Consider the following 22,085-nt stretch of genomic DNA (forward strand, 5'->3'; position numbering starts at 1 on the left):
GATATGTGGCAGTACTTAGATCTGTCTGATTAAATCAGTGGTGATATTAACAAATGTGTTGGAAGAAGGGCAGACTTTGTACGAAATGTACTGAAAAGCTCCCTGGCTCACCAGTAAGCCAGTATATTACATTCACAGATGACTCATGTAAAATGTTACAGAATCATGCAGGAGTAAAAGATCTATGCAAAGCACACAATTGTCTTGTGTGAAGTTTATTGTAACAAAGTATGAAAACTTCACTGAGAAGGTTTCAGGTTCAACAGTACAGTTAGCCTTTAAGAAATTACTACTTTTCAGACTTGGGAATATAGCTTAGTGATAGAGTGTTTGCCTAGCATGTGTGAGGCCCTGGGTTCAATCCCCAACTAGAAACTACTCTTTATCAAGTTTTGGTGTGTTATCAAATACACAGTATTCTCATATTAATCTGGAAAGGCTATTTAAATACTTGTCCCTTTTCCAGCTTTCTGTGTGAGGCTAGGTTTTTCTTCATGTACTTCAGTCAGAACAATATATTGCAACAGAATAAATGCACATATTAAAGAGATTGCCACTCTCCTAACTAAATTTTAGAGAATAGTTCATTTTTCATAAAAACGTTATTTATGTTAACATAATAGGTTTGTTAAAATTTTCTTATGGTAAATAACAATAGCTATAATCCATAAAAACAAAAAGCTCTTTGAATGCTCAATAGTGTTTTAAGAGCTAAAAGGGGTTCCCATTTAGAAGTGAGAATGTGCAAATAAAGTTTTATTTTTTTAATTGACAAGTAAAAAATGCATATGTTTATGGTATGTAGTGTGGTGTTCTGAGTACAGTGTGTTTGGCTAGTACAGAGGCTCTTCTGAAATAATAATACTCCATAAGAAGATTGGTAGTAGTTAAATTATAGAGAACATTGCACATAAGGCCAGAGAATTTGCAATGGCTAAATGGCTGAGGGTCATTTCAAGTATTCACACAAGAGATGTTGGTGAGTTGAAAGCAGAGATTTGAGAAAATAACTGAGTGGCCCACCCTAATACATTAATCAACTTTAGATTTTACAGTCCTCCTCACTGGGCCTTTAAGCACACCTCAACCCACACTTCATGTTGCCCACTGTCCTCAAAGTGTGTTTGCTATGTTGCACACCCTTTGTCTGGGGTTAAAGCCAGTTTCTCTTATATTTGCCTACTGTCAATTGGAATTGTCCACTGGCTCCTTTATCTGATAACACTTGAAGGTTCCTTGCAGATTGGTGACCTACTAGAATATTACCAAGAAATTATAGCCCTTAACAGTAGATTCATTTGCCCAGATGAGAACTTTTGGAATGTATGGAGACAATGGGGCCAAAGTCCTTCTAGTTCATTGTGTATTATTAGGCCCTGTTAGCTTCACCCTGCATCATAGGTATCATTAGCTTGTTCCCAGGATTGAACTAGGAGCTGGGACTACAAAGAAGTTCATTCATCAGACAGTCACCTTTCTAAGAGTGGCTCTTGCTTACCCTTAAAGTAATAAAAGACAGAGTATATCAAGCTATCTAAAATATCTACATTCTTTATCAATTTACCCTTCAAAATAATTTTGTATATATTCCAGAGTTTTGATGCCCACGAGCAGCTTGACAGTTCCAAGCTGGATCCATAAGGAATTTGTAGACTGACTTGAGAATGCAAGAGTTGCCACAGAGAACCACTCTTAGAACTGGGCCTGTGTATTTTTGAATAGGGAAAATTGCCCTTTAGCTCATGTAACACCCAAGATACAATTTATCACACTATTAATATTGCTAACTTCATGGCTGTTGCTTCTTCCATTTTGCATGCCTTCATTTGTTTGTTTGCTAGTCCCTCTAGCAAAAAGAAACTAAACTTAAGCTAAGAACAGTACTGCTGTGATCTGCTGACCCTTATTATAGCTCTCACATCTTACACAAGGATGATGAAATAATAATAATTTGGGGGCATTTTTTTAACCTTCCTATAAAAGTTGTACATTTTTAATAAATATTTTGTGCTGTCTTTTAAAGTTTGTAAACTCTGATGAGAATCACTGGTTTCCAGATAAGCAGATTATAGAATCATACTTTCATTTTATAACTAAAGTCAGCAGTGCTAAATGACATCAGCAAGGTTATAGCTAGCTGGCTACAGAGCTAGACCCCAGAAAATCTGCTCTCGAGTGGTTTTTATTTATTTTTTTTATTTGTTTTTATTTTTTTTCTGCTTCCCCATGCAAATTAAAAAAAAAGAGATATCCATAAAGATGAGCTTATCATCTTAGCTTCTGTTTACTCTTCAACTTTAAACCTGAGAGCTCTAGCCTGAACATACTGACAAAGAGTTCTCTCATTCTAAAATATACATGAAAATAATAATGAACAGTGAGATAGTCATTCTCCCTTGTCACTGAGGGATATAGTTCAAGACCCTGAAATGAATGCTTGAAACTACAGATAGTATCAAACTCTAACTATAGTCTGGGTTCTCATATACCTGTGTACATTCATATCTATAATGAAGTTTAATTTATGAGTTCAGCACAGTAAAAGGTTAACAATAACTGGCTAAAAAAGAAGAACAATTATAGTAATATACTATAATAAAAATTATGTGAATATGATCTCCTTCTCTCTTGAGAGTGCATGAGTTCTTGGCTCTGCATATTATGCTTAGATTTTGTTTGCTCTGCAGTATTGCCACATAATACCAGAATTAATCTGTTCTGTCATTAGATAGAAGTCTGAGGACATCCCCCAGAGAGGAGAAGAGGACCTCAACTTGGCCCTGGCAGGTTCTTGACATATACCACAGAAAGAAATTTCAGGCCACGTGTGGTGGCGTGTGCCTGTAATCCCAGCCATCAGGAGGCTGAGGCAGGATGATCGTGAGTTCCAAAGCCAGCCTCAGCAACTTAGCAAGGCCCTAAGCAACTTAGTGAGACCCTGTCTCTAAATAAAATACAAAATAGGGCTGGGGATGTGGCTCAGTGGTCAAGTGCCCCTGGGTTCAATCCCCAGTAACCACCACCCCACCCCGCAAAAGAAAGAAATTTCAGGATGCATCAAAAGAGACAAAGAGGTTTTTTTGTTTTGTTTTTAAAGAAAACAAGAACAGCACAGGGTACTTGCTCAAAGGAAGAAGAGAGACAGGCACTGGAGAATGAGATGTACTTTGGGGTCTTGAGTTCTTCTTTCCAAAGGAAACTTTGTAAATAGTGAATATGGTGTGACATCAGCCTGGCAAACTTGATTTTCTTAGGGAGCATAGGGCAGGGTGGGGGCCTGGTTTTCTTTGGGATTTTATCAATAAATAATGTTTGGAACTCACCCATATCATATGCCTCTAACATTATTTTTCCCTTGGCTAAATAAATCTAAAGAAAACACATTGTACAAGGTAGCAGTATGCCTAAGCATTAATCATCTAGACTCACACAGTACTCTTAAGATATGTCAGGAGGAAAACAGGCTTAGGGAATAAAGGTGAGGGTGCCCATAGAGCTTCTTAGATTTAAATTAGTTTCTTTTTTTCCTCCTTCTTAGTTTCTACCTGTCCTTCTACCTATCTTTATTTATACTATTCTACCTCAGTTCCATGTTTTATGCTCTGTACCCGCTTTGCACTTTTATAATTAAGTTCAGTTGGGCATTCTCTTCCAGAAGAGCCTGATTTTGTCTCAGTTTAAGCCTTGCTTCATTATCCTTTCTCCTTAATCAACTCCTCTCTGCCAAAACTGCAGCAGCAGCTTCTTCACTGGCAAGCACATTTTGCCAGTAACTTTTGTATTTCTGAGTTATGTCCTGGGGATGTAGCTCGTTGGTACAACACTTGTCTAAGCATGCACAAGGCTCTGGGTTCAATCCCCAGCACCATAAATAGATTGATTGATTGGTGTGTGTGTGTGTGTGTGTGTGTGTGTGTGTGTGTGTGTGTGTGTGTGAGTGTTTTCTAGGTAAAACCTATTTCTCAATTTGTGCAGTCATCCTTGACTTGCAATAAATAGCTTGGTGTCGTTCATTTCAGGAGGCCCCTTACTGAAGTCTTGGTGCTTTTTTTTAGGCTCAGTCTTTTTGACAGAATATGTTGCTGTCAGTATTTAAATTTCTATTCATGTCTTTTACTCACAAAATGCTTTTTCCATCTTAAGCATGTAGGATATGCTGCAGGTATAACTTTTGCAATTTGAGGTGTGGCAGCAGAACTCTTACGCTTTTCTTTTTCCTTATTCACAATCTCATGGATGAAAGATTCATTCTTACAGAGATCTTAGTAGCTGCAGCATGCAATATTTTCTTTCCTTATTAAAGTTGAGAACTTTCACCTTTGAACTGAAGGAAAGCACTTTATAGCTTTTCTTTAACTCATCCAAGTTATCAGTATTGCTACTCTTGTGCTTTGTGGCTGTGAAGTAAAATAAGGGTTACTCGAATGCAAGCACTGCTGTACTAGGACAGTCAATCTGATAACCAGGATGGCTTGTCAGTGACTGATGAGTAGGGTGGATACGCTGGACAAAGGGATGATGTGTGTTCTGGGTGGGACCAATTGGTACAGCACAGGAAGGCAGGAGATTTCATCATCCTGCTCAAAACAGCTCACAGTTGAAAACTTAGGCATCGTATATTTCCAGGACTTTCTAGTTAATGTTTTCAACCTTCAGTTAATGTAACGGAAACCATAGAAAATGAGATTGCAGATAAAGAGGGGTTACTTGTTATTAGCTTTTAAAAGTTGAGGTGATCTTTGTATGCACATCACTACTATGTCTTCTCACTCCTGGATAAAAAGAATAAGTGGCTTGCTATGGTTTTTATTTAGGAGTGTGGTGGTGTTTTTTCTTTCACAGTATGAAAAGTGATTAGGACATGATCATACAAAGGTGCCTTTCATAATTCCTTTTATGACTCTTGATCCACTAAGAAAATAGAACTACATATTTTCTGAAGAAATTGAATTACTAGTTCATTGAAAAAGTGCTAGAGTACATTTAAATACTCAAACAGGATCACATTCTTAGAATTCAGCTTGTCATAGCAGTATTCAAATGCACAGAGGAAATGCTTCCATATTTCTCTTAAAAACAAATCTAAAGGTAATTTTCCTTAAGTAAGAAATGTCTCTAGATTTGAATATTCTATGTCTAGAAAATTGTTTCAAATAAAGAAATGTTATGTCCAGTATATCATATACATTTTTATGTATACATATATATTTATATCCAGGATATCATAGGTGTTCTGATACATATTTTAGCACCATGAAGTGGACTTTCAGTAAACAAGCATATAGGTCAAGATTTTACTTTTTTCGAAAAATGTTCTATTATGTTATAATATTTTTCCTCATTGAGAAGGAATACATAATATCCAGTTCCACCTGGTTTTAATCCATCATGTATTCCATTATAAATATTTTTTAAATGCTTTTAGTGCTAATAAATTTAGTCGAGGTACCAACATGGAGTGTAGTTTTTTATTATTATTATTTTAAGGCACAATAAAAAAATGGCATAGTGAGATATCCCAATCCACTTTCTTAAATATTATAAGGAAAAATTAATTTCTTAATAAGATGGGTTTTATTGTATAATATTTGTGGCTAGAGCACTTGAACCCTGGAAATCAAGGTTAGTTGGTTCATTTCTCAGATCAATATATAAACATGATGAGATGAGAAAATGAATATCAACTGCTTTTGCCTGGTACATAGTGAAGACTAAATATATATGAGCTGGAATAGTATTCCTATATAATTATCTCATTTCAAAGAAAGTGTTAGAGGCAGTCCCTGGCCTATAAAACAATGTCATTTTTTTCTCTCAAACTCTTCAGAGTTTGTACCCTAAAATCCATTCTGATAAAAACAGTATTTATCAAAGTTCAATCCCTAGCACTGCAAAAAGGAAAACTGTGATCTTTTCATTTGAATGGGGGGAAGGCAGGAATGTAAAATGCACCCATAAAAGGTGCATTAAAGGTAAAAGACCTTGCACATGGCAGTAGCCACATTACCTTTTTAAAATCCTAAAAATTCTGAATTCTAATACACATTTGGTTTCAGGTAAGGGATTAAGAACCTATAGATCAGAGTCTAGAAAATAGAGCCAGACGGCAGAGAGTTAAAAAAATAAAAAGAGATTAAAAAAATAGAAGTCCGGTCCAAAAGATCTAGCATCTCATATACAAGTTCCAGAAAGAAAGAAAATGTGTAGGGTAGAAATCCTCAGCAGAATAATTTAAGAAAATTTCCCAGGACCTAGGAAAGAGACCACAGAATTCTCAGCAAATTAGATGAAAATAAAGTGTACCCACACTAGTGCATCTCACTGCAAACAATATTTTGGAACACCACATACTGAGGTAACCCTGAAAAACCAGATAGAGTAGGAGAAGAGTCACATAAGAGAAAACAGGCTTGATAATTCTTTTAGAGTTCTCAAAGCAACATCAGAGGCCTGAAGACAGTAAAAATTGCCTTCAAAATTCTCAAAGGACCTTTTTCCCCAACCTAGAGTTCTATACCCAGGCAAATCACCATTGAAATAGAATGGGAAGTGGGTAAATATTGAAGAAAATGGATAATCCATGAATCAAAATATTATTCTTGAATTTATCAAGAGATTCCTTAGAAGCTCAAGTTGTATGTTGTCATCTTGTAATAGAGACTTGAAAAATATTACTTAACAAGATTTTTTACACTGTTTATATTCATAGAGTATAAACAGTGTAAAAAATAATTTTTTCATAGGAAAGTCCAAAAAATGAATTTATTTCCCAGTTAGAAGAATTTTAAGGGCTGGCAGTGTAGCTCTCAGTATTAGAGTGCTTGCATAACTAGTCACAATGGCACACACCTGTAGTCCCAGCTACTCAAGACACTAAGGACTCGCTTGACTTGACACCAACCTGAGCAACATAGCAAGACTCTGGCTCAAAAAAGAATGTAAAAAGTTCAAGAACATTAAAACAAATTTTAATCCTCATTTCTAGGATGAGATTTTAAGACATAAAAAGAAGCCCAGACTCTTGTGCATGTTGACAGATGGCTGAGCCTTGAAGGCAGCCGGGCCACGCAGATGCAGCTGCACAGCTGGATAAGTGTGTAGCTGCATCCACAAGATCATTGTTGGCTGAGGGGCTGGTCTTCCTGTCTCCTGCCCATGCCTGTCTCCATTCACCCCAGGAGCATTATTGTTCCTTCAGATGTGGGTCCTGAGAAGGTGAGGACATGGTTGTGCCGGGCTAGAAGGAGGAGGTTCAGCTTATGAAATTGGGCTACCTCACTGAATTCCTACTGGACCACTTATTATGTGACCTTAGATGTTGGGTAGCCTCTTAATACCTTAATATCTTCCTTTTTGTCAGTTGGGGATAATAGTACCTACCTCATAGAGTTATTGTGAGAATTAAAATAATACCTGAAAAGCACAGTATAATATAGTGACTAAGAACATATACTCTGGAGCCAGACTGCCTGGGCCCGAATCCTTGCTCCATCACTTAGACAGCCTTTCTGTTCCTTAGTCTCCTCTTCTAAAGAATGAGAACAAGAACCAGCATGTACTAGTCCCTCATTTTAAAAATTTTTTAATTTAATACAATTTATTTCATTACAGGGAATTGAACCCAGGTGTGCTCTGTCTCTGAGCTACCTTCCCCAGCCCCCTCCCCTTTTATTTTTGAAACAAGGTCTAAGTTGCTGGGGCTGGCCTCAAACTTGCTGTCTTCTTGCCTCAACCTCTTGAGTCACTGGGATTATAGTCTCAGTAAAAAGAAAAAAGAAGGATTGATGAAAGAATTAAATTTCTTAAGATGTGTAAAATACTTAGGCTAGTGTCTGGAAACTGATGAACTCTTGTTTACAAAGTCCTAATTTTTATTAAAGGTTTAGATCAGATCTGACAGAATACATACTCAAAAAATAGGTGCTCTTTTACAGGGAATTCTTATTTTTCAACAAAATTATTTAAGTAGAAAGAAGAAAAGCCCTGAGGTTTAACTAGAGGAAAGCAAGTTTGAAATGCTCTTTGTAGAAAGCAGGAGTGCGAGCTGACTGAAGACACTCGGCGTGTGGGCTGGCAGCACTGAGGGCCTCTGCATTGGTGCCACTATTGTGTCACACAACCGCTCAAGTGCATGGCTTTCCACCAGCAAGTTACCTGCCCATGCTTAAGCTTAGAATTGATGGTGGGATTCGTTCAAGGTTGTGGTTTTTCCAGGCAGATTCAACCAACAAGATCGAAATCGAAATGATAGGTCCTGAAGTCTAAATAGAAAGGAAAGGAAAGAATGGGTGAGGGAGGAGTCAGAGATGGGGAAGTGGAGAGCATGTTTGTACCAATGAGATCAAGAATGTGTTATGTGGGTTATGAACTCCCAATTTTACCCCGTATACAGATTGCTGTATCACATCAGTTACCCTTCCATTGATTGACAAATTGCCTTTCTAGTGTCTGATGTATTCTGCTGTCTGTCCTATTCTCTACTATCCCCCCTCCCCTCCCCTCCCCTCCCCTTTTCTCTCTCTACCCCTTCTACTGTAAATCATTTCTTCGATTTGTATTATCTTGTCTTACCCCTCCTTTCCTCTTATATGTCATTTTGTATAACCCTGAGGATCGCCTTCCATTTCCATGCGATTTCCCTTCTCCCTCCCTTTCCCTCCCACCCCTCATCCCTGTTTAATGTAAATCTTCTTCTCAAACTTTCGTCCCTACCCTGTCCTTGTTTACTCCCCTTATATCAAAGGGGTCATATGATGTATTAAGAACTATGTAATGTTTTGAACGACCAACAATAAAAAAAAAAAAAAACTAACTAAAATCAAAGAAGTTAGGTAAAAATTCTGCAATTAAATTTTAATTGGAAATGTCAATATAAAAAAAAAAAGGTATGACAAATAAGCCACTAAATTGAGGACAATAAGAACAAGAGTTCTTGCAGTGGAAGAAAGGTATTAAAAATACAGAAAGGAAAAAGGCCACAATGTTCTGCCTCACCTCAAACCCTGAGGAATGGAGCCAGCTTTCTATGTACTGAGACCTCTGAAACCCTGAGCCCCCCAATAAACTCTTTCTCTCTAAAATTGTTCTCATCAGGTCTTTCAGTCACAGCAGTGAAAAAGCTGACTAAAGCTACCCGTAAACTACAAAAACATCAAGGTCATGAAAGTCAAGATAAAGACTAAGTGACTGTTCTAGATATAAGGAGATTAAAGGCACATGATCTAGGTTCTGAACAGGAAGGAATGGTGGTAAAAAGAATACCTTGCTGTACTTCACTGACTTTTCAATAAAGACTCTGTTACAACATGGCAAAAAAAAAAAAAAAAAAAAAAAAAGAATGTGTTATGTGGGGATATTTGAGGAAGCAGACTGAAAAGATAATAGTGTGTGTTCAAAAATGAACATTCATATGGCCGTTTTGGTGGTAGAGGAGTTTTAGGTGGTAACCAGCAAGTTAAAATAGTTATGTGAAAAAGCTGAAGGTGGAACTACAAGAGTATAAACAGATAATTAGGCATCTGTCAAAGGGCTCTTATCCTGGGGCCAGGGGTGTAGCTTAGTAGAAGAGCACTTGCCTACCATGCATGAGGTTCTGGGTTCGATCCTTAGCACCTCTAATTAATTAATTAATTATAGAAGGAGGTAAGGGGAGTCATTGGGATTATACAAAACACCTACAAATCACAAGCAAAAAGAGTCATCCTAATAGAAAATGGGCAAAGAATTTGCAGACATCTAACAAAAGAGGAATATCGAAATGTCCAAGAAACATGAAAAGGTATGCAAATAAACACTACAATATAATGCTACTATGAAATGACAAAACTAAGAGCAACTAAAACTCTAAGAGTTTTTGGGAGTATGACATAACACAGCCACTTTGGAAAAGTAGCAGTGTCATTAAAGTTGAGCATATACCTATCCTTGACCCAGCAAATCCTCTCCTGGATGCACATATACCCTATGCAAATGCATGTTTGTGTGTACAAAAGACAGGTAAGCAAGAATGTTTGTTTGTTTGTGTTTGTATTTATGGACGGACAGAATGCCTTTATTTTATTTGTTTATTTTTATGTGGTACTAAGGATAGAACCCAGTGCCTCACTGTGCTAGGCAGGTGCTCTACCACTGAGCTACAGCCCCAGCCCAGGAATGTTTTTCTTAATAGCCAGAACTGAAAGCAGCTCAAATAAATTCTGTATGTTTATACAACAAAATGTGAATGAAAAATTACAATAATATGTGTGTTTCATAAGTACAGTGTGTGAAAGAAGCCAAATAAAAGAGTACATATGTATGATCCCTTTTATTTTTATTGTTTTTTTAAATTGAAAAACAACAAAACTAATCTGTAGAGCTAGGCGTTAAGACCAAGATCTAAGGTGGGCCCTTGGGGTTCTCCTGGAGTGCCAATCATTTCTTGATCTAATTTTGGTTATACTTCCTGTGTGAAAATGTACAGATTCGCTGATGATTTGTTCATTTTTATCTGTTTTAACCTTCCATTTTAAAGTTGCATTAGTCTTAGGTAACAACCTACAACCTAACTTAGTATGTAAACCAAGCAGAAGCCTAACTTAGGAGTATACTCTTGTAACAAATAGCTGAGTTTACTGTGATTGCACAGAAGCTGAGCTTGTATCAATCATGGGTGGCCAGCAGATTAAAATAAGGCAAAAAAAACCCACTGTGAGCTGTAACCAATTAATCTTTGTCTACACGTTGTTTATGTTTTCTGCCTATAAATAATTGACCACTTTGAGCCCAGAAATTCTTTGAATTAATTTTGGTTTTGAGTGCTGCCTGGTTAAGAAAATGTGAATAAAATAAACTTAAGATATTTAAACTGAAAAAAAAAAGTTTCATTAGATCAGAAGGCTTGAGAATTTGGGGAATGATAGTTCATGTTTTCCACTTGCCACATTTCCTAGAATTATGATTTCGTAATTTAAAAAAAGTATAGGTAGTGCTCGCTTCGGCAGCACATATACTAAAATGGGAACGATACAGAGAAGATTAGCATGGCCCCAGCACAAGGATGACACGCAATTTGTGAAGCATTCCATGTTTTTTTTAAAAAAAATTGTTTAGGTAGGTAGGTATTCATTACAAACTGGAAATTTTATCAGTCTGACTTCTAACCTTCTTAAATTGTATGTTCAGGACAGTAAAGAATGTTCAAAAGTAACCATTAAGGACCTCAGTCAGTATATGTATGTCAAAGTAGTCATTAGTTTTTTTAGATTCTGCCACTTCACACACACCATGGCAGGTTACTGATGAAATATACATATATAGAAAACTGTAGTTTGGGCTGGGGTTGTGACTCAGTGGTAGAGCGCTTGCCTAGCACGTGTGGGGCACTAGGTTCAATCTTCAGCACCACATAAAAATAAATAAAAGATATTGTGTCCATCTACAACTATAGTTTGGAGCTTTGTAGAATCTTTTTAACTTTTCTCAAAGTGATACATTGTCCTCCCGCAGATCAAATCTGGTGCTTTTAAAGTTTGAAGAGAGTTTTATGTGATCCAGCTGTGAAATATAAGAGGCAAGTTTGAAAGCGCTTGAGTGAGCATTAGTTGCAATTGATGCCTGTTGCTTTGACTGCATGTTGGGGTCCTTGGTGCTGCTGTAGTAAGCTTCATCTCTGAATAGAATTTGTTTTGTTTAGTCTACATTGTGTTTTGATGGATGACTGAAAACCTTATACTTTCATGGAATATTGCTTCATAACTCTCCCCTTTTCTGCTATTTTCAAATCATATGAATCATATCACATTTAAGCCATCTGGAAGGCCTGAATGGGATGAGATAACAAGCTGCCATCTCTTAGAGTGATTCTTGAAAAGCTAATATTCATTTAGAGTTTATTTTTAATTTTCCTTTTTATTTTAAAATTTCAAACTTCATTACAGAATGGTTGTTAACATCTCTGAGACAAAAGTATCTTTGATTCACAGTTTCTTCTAGCCTGAACATTGGGTCAGAAGGAGGAGATTCATGCTGTGCTACCAGAAGAATCTGCCAGAGACTCAGTTCTGTCTTAATTAAGATAATAAGAATAAGCAGGTCCACTCTTGTTTTTAGGAATATGTTGGTTAATCAGCTCAACAAGCCATTCAGTTTGGCATATATTTCATAGGGAAATAGTGAAACATAGATTCTTATAGTGCCAGATGAATACTTCAAAATAAATGTCTCTTTGCATGCCTAGAATGTGTCACACTTGTTAGACATTTGTCAGAAATGTTTCTCAGTATAGCCACCTTTCTGAGGAATTGGTGGGGGAAGAAATGGATAATGTGTGCCTGAGGTGTTGCAAAAGAGTTGTGATTAAAAATGTGTACCCACACTTACTCACACTCTTCCACTATGGATATGTACAAATTTGGCATTAATATGTTGGATAATAGGTTAGTCAGAGTCCCTTAAAAGTCTTTTTCAGTAATTGGATTCACTAAATGCAACTTTGTTCAGGGCTAGTGAAGGAGGAGGTGGCCCCTGGATTGCATAAATTAGGGAGGAAAGTACACATTTATTTCAGAATAAGAAGCTGCTTCAATTTTTAGGCAAATTGACTATCATCACTAGGTTCTCCTCTTTATAATGTTGTGATAATACTTTGTCAACTAACTGGTTGTGTATTCTAGGATTGACTGAATGTAATATAAAAATGTTTCCTCCTTTTATTTCCTTGAGAGCCTGAGATGAAAGACCAAAGGTGGAGTAACCTCTACAACTAAGTACAATGGACTCTTTGTTTTCAAAATAGAAAAGTCTCAGAAATACAAAGCTCTATAAGAATCTAAGAATAACGGTACTATTTTTACACGACCAGTTATCCTAATATATCTCCATGTGATGGGGGGCAGGTCACTTGGTGTTTCTGTGTCTGTGACTCCTGTTAATGTGCCGTAAGTATTCAGAAGATCCGAATTTTGTTTATAGACTAAAGCATTTTGAACATCGATAATACCTTTGGTGTCTTTTTTTTTTTTTCTGTCTCTCTCTTTGAAGGGGAAAATTATGTTTGCTCATAAATAAACCTACGAAGTGATAAAGAAGAACTTTATTTTTCATAGAATTATGAAGTAATTGTATTTATTTTTCATTCAGTGTTATTTGCTTCTTTCTTTAGCAGACAGAAGGTGGAGCACAGACAGACGGCCAGCAGTCACAGACGCAGAGTAGTGAAAATTCAGAGAGTAAATCTACCCCTAAACGACTGCATGTCTCAAATATTCCTTTCCGCTTCCGGGACCCTGACCTCCGGCAGATGTTTGGGGTAAGTTTCTAAAGTCCTTTTGAGGATTTTGTAATTATAATAGAATTTAATCCACCAGATATGTTATTAGTCATTAATATATTAGGATAAAACTACAAGAGATTGAGGAAGATCCTGAGGTAAATCGGTATTTTCTTTCTTTTTTTTTTTTTTTGTCCTGTGGTGCTGGGGACTGAACTCAGGGCCTTACACATGCTAGCGGGTGCTCTGTCAGTGAGCTACAGCCCCAGCCCTGTAAGTCAGTATTGTAATCTATCTTTTTTTTTTTTTTTAAGATAGAAGAGAGAGAGAGAGAGAATTTTTTTTTTTTTAATATTTGTTTTTCAGTTTTCGGTGGACACAACATCTTTATTTTATTTTTATGTGGTGCTGAGGATCAAACCCAGCACCCCGCGCATGCCAGGCAAGTGCATTACTGCTTGAGCCACATCCCCAGCCCCTGTCATCTATCTTTTTCTGCCACCCAGTCTGCTGTAGACTGACTGCAATGGTGGCTGGGAATGAGGTGTTTCTTGGACCACAAGACTTCCCGTACTGAAACCAGGATGAGATGCCACCTGCCCACATACGAAGCTTAATAAACATTCTGTATTATGCTTGGTTTCACCTAAAAGAGAAAACATACACTTTGTTTTTTTGTTTGTTTGTTTGTTTGGTTTGGTTTGGGTTTTTTTGTTTTGTTTTGTTTGTTTTTTGCTTTGTTGTTGTTGAGACAGTCTCACTATGTTTCCCAGGCTGGTCTCAGTCAGTCCTCTTGAGTAACTGGGACTACAAGCGTGCCCCACTGAATCCAGCTAAACATACATGTTGTTTTAGCACAGTGATTCCTAAACTTACCTGCACATTAGAAGTCCCCTGAGAAGCTTAAAAAATATTGATGCCTGTGTCCCACATCCAAAGACTGGGATTTAACTGGCTTGGGTATAGCTTGGGCCTACAAGTTTTTTTACAATATCCCCAGGTGTTTCTATTGTGTGGATAAGTTTGGGAACTGTTGGGCATTTTTCTGTCACATTCTTAGCTCTTTACCTTCCCTGTAAGCCCAGCACATTATTGCCTTCCTCTCATCTCATGCTTTCAACCCCAGGACTGTGGTTCAGAAATGTATTATTGTTGTTTGCTACCCTGCCTTGGCAATATCATGGTGTAAAGAATATAGGTTTAGGGGTGGTTTGTTAAGGTAGAAAAGATGTAGATTTGGGCATCAAAGATCCTGGGATCAAGTTCTGTTTGATTATGACCCTAGGAAAGTCATGTAACCTCTTTGAACTTGAATTTCATATCTAAAATTAGTGATAGTAATCTCTACCTTGCAGAATGATGTGAATTAAATGGAATAATATCTTTTGTTTTTTACTTCCTTATTTATACTTAGTAGTATCAATACCATTATCTAAAATAAGATGTAGAGGGTTATACTGCTACCTTTCATGTATTCCCTTCAACTGTTGACCTCCTCCCCAAATCTCCAAAAGCAAAGTGTAATTTAAAAATTCATGTTATAGGGCTTAGTGGTAGAGTGCTCACCTAGCGAGCACGAGGCACTGAGTTCAATCCTCAGCACCACATAAATGTAAAATAAAGATATTGTTTCCACCTAAAACGTAAAAATAAATTTTTAAAAAATCATATGTTGTTGGAAGTAAATGGGTTTTAAGAGTCTGGACTTTTTTTGTATTGTTGCCTATTTTAATTTGATCAAACTTTCAACTTGACCTAGGACCTAAGTGATAGTCAATAGTTTTATTAAAAATTTCATTAGGATAGCTGCCTAGTGCCTTATTAGAAAAGGAGAAACCCTGCAGTAATCTTGTGTCCACTGTGTGGTGACAGGACACTGGAACAAAGCTGTTTCACTTTCATCTGTCTTCCTGTGTTTGTCTCCTACAGAAGAGAAGGCCAGGGTGGTTTTTTAATGCTGCTCTTGAAGTCCTTAAAGAGCTTTTACACAGAAAACAGTAACTGGCCGTTTTCCATCTTGATAGAAAAGACTGCAACAAAAGGTAGAAAGAACAGCAAATAAGGAGACACTTCCCAAAAGCATGAATTATTGGGTTCCCTTTGGAACCTTCCAACACAGATGAGACGTTTAGTCTTTGGAGTCTGTAAGAAGGGAGCACGTTCTCATCTGTCAGATGTGTATTCTCTTGAGTCAGAAAAACAGTGTCCGTTGAAGATCTGCCTAGGTCAGTTAGGAATTTCTTGAAATGTAGTATGCCTTTCCCATAAGGTTAAAATGAAAAAGAAATTTTTCCTTACAGGGAACACCTGTTGCTTCCCCACACACACACACATGGTTAACACCTGTGACTTAGAAAGTCAGTGGCATTGGTGAAGAGCAGAGATTCCATGCACCATTTTATTAGCTCTGTATACCTGACAGCTTCTTTGAGCCCCACTTTGCTTAATCATAAAAAGAAAGCCAATTTCCTTCTAGAAAGATGTCCTAAGAATGCAGTACATAATGTAAAACAAAACAAACTCTAAAGCACCAAACTTCATTTTATAGGATAGGTGTAGAAAAAAATTACATGCCCTGTTATCTAAACTGAAATATTTTTCTCTTTCCTTGATTTTTCTAATTTTCTGTTCAAAGATGAAACCAGAATCAGGCTTAGATGTCTTCTTCTATAAAACTTGGATTCTTTTTTTTAATTGATTTTATTTTTTTAAATACATGACAGCGGAATGCATTACAATTCTTATTACACATATATACCACAATTTTTCATATCTCTGTATATAAAGTAAGTTGACACCCAATTCATGTCTTCATACATGTACTTTGGATAATGATGTCCATCACATTCCATCATCCTTGATAATCCCCTGCCTCCTCCCTTTCCCTCTCTCCCCTCTTTAGAATTCATCTATTTAGAATTCATCTATTCCTCTCATGTTTCCCTTCCCTAAAAACTTGGATTCTTAATATATGTTTTTTGATAAAGATAATAGTAATTCAGTCCAGTGGAAAAGCATAATCTCTGTTTTGCTCCCCACCCCTACCCCACACATACACACACACACATTTTTAAAGGACTGGCTTGGAATCCAAGTGAAATAAGTTAATGGGACATAAGCCCAGTACTCTAAGGGAAGTGTAAGCCAAAAAAATAACCTGGAGATTCCCTGCACATGCCTTCAATTCAGCCCATCCAAGTACTAACTAAACAGTTCTGTCCCTTACATCTGCCTCCCCTAGAATAAGGTTGTGCATTGTGTAATTTTCTAGTAATGGCCAGATAGACTTTGGGTCTTTAGTTCCATTTGGTTTTAGGGTGTTAAGATATTTATATAATTACTAAACAAGAGTTTACCTAAAATACTCTTGATGTTTGTGGCAGAAAAGTTAAAGTGGCAAATAAGTGAAATCATCCTTAATGTCAAAAATGTATGATGGAATGGCATGTAGCCTATAGGAATGATAACACAGATATATATATTTGTTGATTTTGATAGTTGTTCATAGTCTATTGCTAAGTTTAAAGAAATATGTGGAATATATCTGATACATTATTTCTATCTGTGTGCCTGAAAAAAGCTTAGAAGGCCATGTACTAAAACACTAAGATAGTGGGATTCATATAATCTTTTTTCAGTTTTCCTGCTTTCTTTTTATTTATATTTTCTAATTTTTATGCAATGAATATGGTTTACTTGTATAAATTTCTTCTTTAAAGGGAGGAGGAAGCCAGGCATGGTGGTGCTTACCTGCAATCCATGCTGAGGGAGGTGGATAGCAAGTCCAAGCCCAGCCTCAGCAACTTAGACCCTGTCTCAAAATAAAAATAAATGAATGAATGAAATGAAATGAAATAAAAAGGACTAGGGATGCAGCTGAGTTAAAGGGCCCATGGGTTCAATCCCAGTACCACAAAAAGTGGGGGAAACAACCTTCAATAGCTTATCCTACTTAGTGGGATTTACTTTCCTTTTTTTTAGTGTTGGGGATTGAACCCAGGGGCACTGAACCACTGAGCCACACGCTCAGCCCTTTTTAAGGTTACATCCTTAGTCCTTTTTATTTAATTCATTCATTCATTTATTTTTATTTCGAGACAGGGTCTCACTAGGTTGCTTAGGGCCTTGCCAAGGTGCTGAGGCTGTTTTTGAACTTCCATTCCTCCTGCCACAGCCTTCCAGTCACTGGGATTACAGACATGCACCCAACACGCCCAGGCAGGATTTACTCCTTAAAACTGAGACATTTAAAAAATTAGAGGGGTAGTTAAAAATCTGTATGTGTAGAAGTGCATCAGTAGGGCGTCACTGTAGTGTCTTCATACAGTGGCTGCTGCGCTTAGAAGGGTGGCACTTAGCGAGGGAGTTGAGGAAGAAGGGACAGGGAGATGCCATCAGCTCAGAGAGAAAAAAAAAAAAACAGAGACTGGTATTGCAACCCACCAGTAAATTTTAAAAAATGGTTATTAATAAATACCGGTTCAAAGAGGAAGGAAAAAAACAATTTCTTTCTCAGAAGGAAGTAAAACCTGTGGATAAAAGGCTGACCATAAATAAATGTTTTTGCTTTTGTCTCTGCAGCAGTTTGGCAAAATCCTAGATGTAGAAATAATCTTTAACGAGCGTGGCTCTAAGGTAAGCTCTATTTCAATATCAAGTATGCTCAATTTCTTTTTAAATTTTGTTTTATTTTAAACATTAGGTATTCAGAAAGCATGAACCATTTTTCAAGTCTTCATTAAGGTATTTCAAATGCCCACCTTGGGTTAGATTATCTCTAAATATAAGTTGGAAAGGAGAGTGCAGTAGAGAGGATAGGATGAGTGAGATGTGGGTCCTTGAGAGTCCTTAGAGTCGACCTAGGTCTTCTTAGTTTAAAGGAAGAGAAAGCCTGGGGGGAAAAAAAAAAAAAAAAGTCTGCCTCTGTAAGAATTAAAATTAAGAATTCCATCAAAACAATTCGGCTTTTTAAATTCCAACTTCAAAATGGCATATATAGGGCAAGTTTTAATGTTGAGCTATTCATTCTACTTTGATACATTTCACAAAGCTTAAACAGTGAGTAGTGACTTTGGAATTCACTGTGAACCCATCCTTTTTTTCTGTGAGTTATACCCAGATGGGCCAGCTTCAGGACATGGAGTCACTTCAATTACAAATACAGTGAGTTAGCTTTGTACCTAAGAATGAGAGAAGCAACAGGGTTTAAGTCAGTGTATGTGTTCTTTTCTAAATATGTTCTGCATAAAAACTGAGATGTTCATTAAAATAATTTTCCTATTAGCAGTTTTTAAATTAACTTTTATTTGGTCACCTCTGTTGAATTTTAAAAATAGCTCTTGGCTGTGATTAAATCTCCTAAGAAGGTGATTTGAGAAAAAGCCAAATACAACCAGGATAAATCAGTTACTGTTTACCTCTTCTTCTATTTCCTACTCCAAATTTGACCATGCTTTGGGAATTGATAACATATATACAGTTGTATGTACCTCCTGACCCCATCAGTACTAAAATAAATGTATACTCTGTTCTAATGATTATTATTCCCTTCCTTTGAATGTAGCAATGTTAAAAGTGTTTTAATTTGACCATGACAATTATTTGTTAAAGATGTAATTATACTCTAAGCTTCCAATTTTCAATTAAAACAAAAAAGAAATTAATATGTCTATACAGAACTTTCTCCAGCCCTTAACTTGGTAAGTATTTTTTAAAGTGAAATCTATTAACTATCAACCAATAAAACTATGTATGATTGTTATTTACACACAATAGAGTTTTATTTCTTTGTTGTATAGTTTACATTTATATTTTGTGAAGTTTTTAGCAAATACGTGGGAAAAAAACTGTGGTTTGGAGGCAGGAAGCATATGAATGTAAAATAAATATGTGAAGATTATTGACCACACTGTTTATCTGAAGTAATAGTCTAGATATTTTTGTTTTTAAGAGCATGCTTAAAATAGTTTTTAACAACTGGAAGCCCAATATAGTTCCAGCAATACTGAGGAACTTGATTAAACACTGAGAGAAATTAATGAGTGCTTTTCTTTTTCTGAACCAAGTTTAATTTTTCACTTCTTTTGTACATTTGGGTTGACCATAAAATTAGAACATGCGCAACTAGCGAAAAGGAGTTTAGGTGGTCTTATTGTTTTGATTAAGAATTGCATTGATGGGGTTGTGGCTCAGTGGCAGAGCGCTTGCCTTGCACATGTGAGGCACTGGGTTCAATCCTCAGCACCACATGAAAATAAATAAACAAAACAAAGATATTGTATCCGTGTATAACTAAAAAAAAAATTTTTTTTAATTGTGCTTTTTTTTTCCCTCTATCTTTTAACCAAGTGCTTTTCTATACAGAAATTAGCATTATTGAAAGTTTTTTGGAAAAACTAGTTATAAAATAAGTCTGAGATTAGTAGTATTTACATGTAAACCAGTGTTTAATCAAATTGCTACCAAACAAAAAAAGCAACTCTTTATCATATCTTATTTTTTGTGAGACTCTCCAGCATTTTAGAATGTAGCCATTTGAAAACTCAGGTAAGCAGAGTGACACTGCCACATCCACCCCTCTTGCTGCCAGCTTTCTACCTCCCCAGCTCTCTGCTCTAGAGTAGAGTTGCTATTCTTCATGAAATAGCTGCTTCCCTGCTGTCCTTTTCTCCTTTTGATCTTCATGTTCTAGATTTGGCTTCCCCGGATTAAGGAATGGCTGTATATATCCAATACATGCAAATATATATGTTTAAATTAATTAATTTACTAAAACAGAATTTAGAAAATGATTTTATAAGTATTTATAGCTTTATTGATTCTCTAGACTTTACCAATCATGACAAAATAGTAACACAAATAAGAAGATAACGCCTCGATAGAGCAGCCACATGTTCTGGTTTATCCAGGTCAGCCCCACTTCACACCTGTTGTCTTAACAAATTATTAATAATAATTCCCCCTGTTCCCACAGAATAGCTGTTTGAACCATAAACTATGATGTCACTCTCCTAGTAGGTCCTTGGATTAGCAACTTAAAAAGCACTCTTTTAAAATTAAACATGTCCCTTAATGCAAAGTAGAAAGAAAATACATGTAGTTCACTAAAGAGACTGCCAGGGGCTGTTCTCATATACTTCGATCCAGTCTTTTGTCTCATAAAAAATCTTAAACAGCACCCTAAGTAACTTCATTCAACCCCAGTATTCTTGATCTTGCAGTTCTTTGCTAGAGTCTTTTAATGACTAAGAATTTTTTATTTTTACCTTTCAGAGGTTGATTCCATTGTTGAACCCAAGATTTCCACCCTTCTGCTCACTATCACCCAGCCACCTCACAATTTTCACGATATTTACCAAGTTTACTAAATAAAGAAATGGCAGTTCTTCACCTCTTTACACAGTGTTGATCATTAGATCCCAACTTAGAGAGCACAGCAACGGTTACTGATATTTCCAGCGAGTTTTGGTGAAAATGTTCTCATTGATTCTCTCAGATGGATTTCTGGCCATGAGATCTGGAATTAGATTGGGCTTCAGTTAAGGCTATTAGGATCTCAGACACAAGTAATGTGCTGTAATTTCTTGCCTATTACCCTGGGTTCTGATTTCATGCCAAGGGAAATTAGTTATTTCTTTCAAACTGTGGTTGATACACTGTTTTTGAAGTTGTGCTAAGTAGACCTTTGTGATTTTCAGCAAAATTGACAGGTAATGCTAATGTGAAATGTTTTCCGTTATACTTGAAACTGAATTAACAGTGCATGTTATTTCCAAAGGACTTAGTTTACTTTCCTTTTGTTTCCATTTTATGGGTTTTATTTTTATTTTTATTTTATTTATTTTTTAATTTCTGTGTTCTGGCCATACCCAGGAGATCCGTCTGCTTTTGATTTCTCCCTTAAAAGTTACATGGTAAATTTTCTTTCTCATTCTTCTGAGATGGAAAAATTCAAATATTATACAAATTAAAAATATGTTTCCAATGCTCATCCTATTGCTTGTTATTTATTGCAGCCTGAGGCCAGACTAAAAAGGTGACAGTTACTCGGCTACTATAATGTCCTTGATGATAAATGGATGTCAAGGCAGGTGATGAAATTGGTGTCCCACTCATTAGAGGTTTTAACCACAGCCATACCCTAATGATCCATTCCTTGATTTCCTTAAGACATCCAGGATCTCTGTAAATCCCTAATGTAACACTGGTGTGTTTAAATCATGAATATAGAATTGTTAACATAGACTTACAGAACTGAGAACTTTAGCAAGAATGTGCAGACCTGCTCACCCAGGTCATGCATTGGGAATGGCGGTCCAACTGAGATGTGCTCTTAAGTCCATGCTGGGTTTCAAAGATGTAGCACACAAAAAAAAAGAATGTTAAGGACCTCACAAATAATGTTTTTATATTGTTGCCATAATACATTGTACATATTAGGCTAAGTAAATACCCTATTAAAACTAATTTCTCCAGCTTATATTATTTGTATGTCACTTTAAGAAAATTTAAAATTATATGTGTCAGTACTTGTATAGACAAATGTGCCAACATCTTTTTTTATTATTATTAAAAAAGTTTACTTTTATTTATCGGTTTTTATTAGTGAGAGTTTGGATGAAAATTCATCTCCCTCCATATCTGAAATAGTTACTCTTGTCAAGAGTCTGAGATTAAATCTATTTGTTACAGATTATTTAACCTATTTGTTATATACCTGTGCAGATTGGTTTTTTTTTTAATTGTTGGTCGTTCAAAACATTACATCTTTCTTGATATAGCATATATCATATTTCACAATTTGATTCAAAAGGGTTATGAACTTCCATTTTTACCC

General features: G+C 36.3%; 1 protein-coding gene and 1 non-coding gene across 27 annotated transcripts in view; both read left to right on the top strand.

Annotated features, from left to right (window-relative positions):
- The window catches only part of Rbfox2 (RNA binding fox-1 homolog 2), a 279,806-nt gene that overhangs the window by 224,962 nt on the left and 32,759 nt on the right, over positions 1 to 22,085 (top strand). For 17 of the 26 annotated variants that reach the window (XM_077798399.1, XM_026410192.2, XM_026410191.2 and 14 more), the window contains 2 exons: positions 13,142 to 13,288; positions 17,831 to 17,884. In XM_077798399.1, coding sequence (XP_077654525.1) covers positions 13,142 to 13,288; positions 17,831 to 17,884 — 201 coding nt within the window. The remainder of the gene's footprint in view (positions 1 to 13,141; positions 13,289 to 17,830; positions 17,885 to 22,085) is intronic. The other 9 variants (XM_077798400.1, XM_077798402.1, XM_026410195.2 and 6 more) reach the window with 1 other exon arrangement.
- On the top strand, positions 10,967 to 11,072 carry LOC113197729 (U6 spliceosomal RNA). Its single transcript, XR_003302740.1, has one exon. It is a non-coding gene; the product is annotated as a U6 spliceosomal RNA (small nuclear RNA).

The sequence above is a fragment of the Urocitellus parryii genome, chromosome 5, assembly GCF_045843805.1.
Source record: "Urocitellus parryii isolate mUroPar1 chromosome 5, mUroPar1.hap1, whole genome shotgun sequence".
NCBI lineage: Eukaryota > Metazoa > Chordata > Mammalia > Rodentia > Sciuridae > Urocitellus > Urocitellus parryii.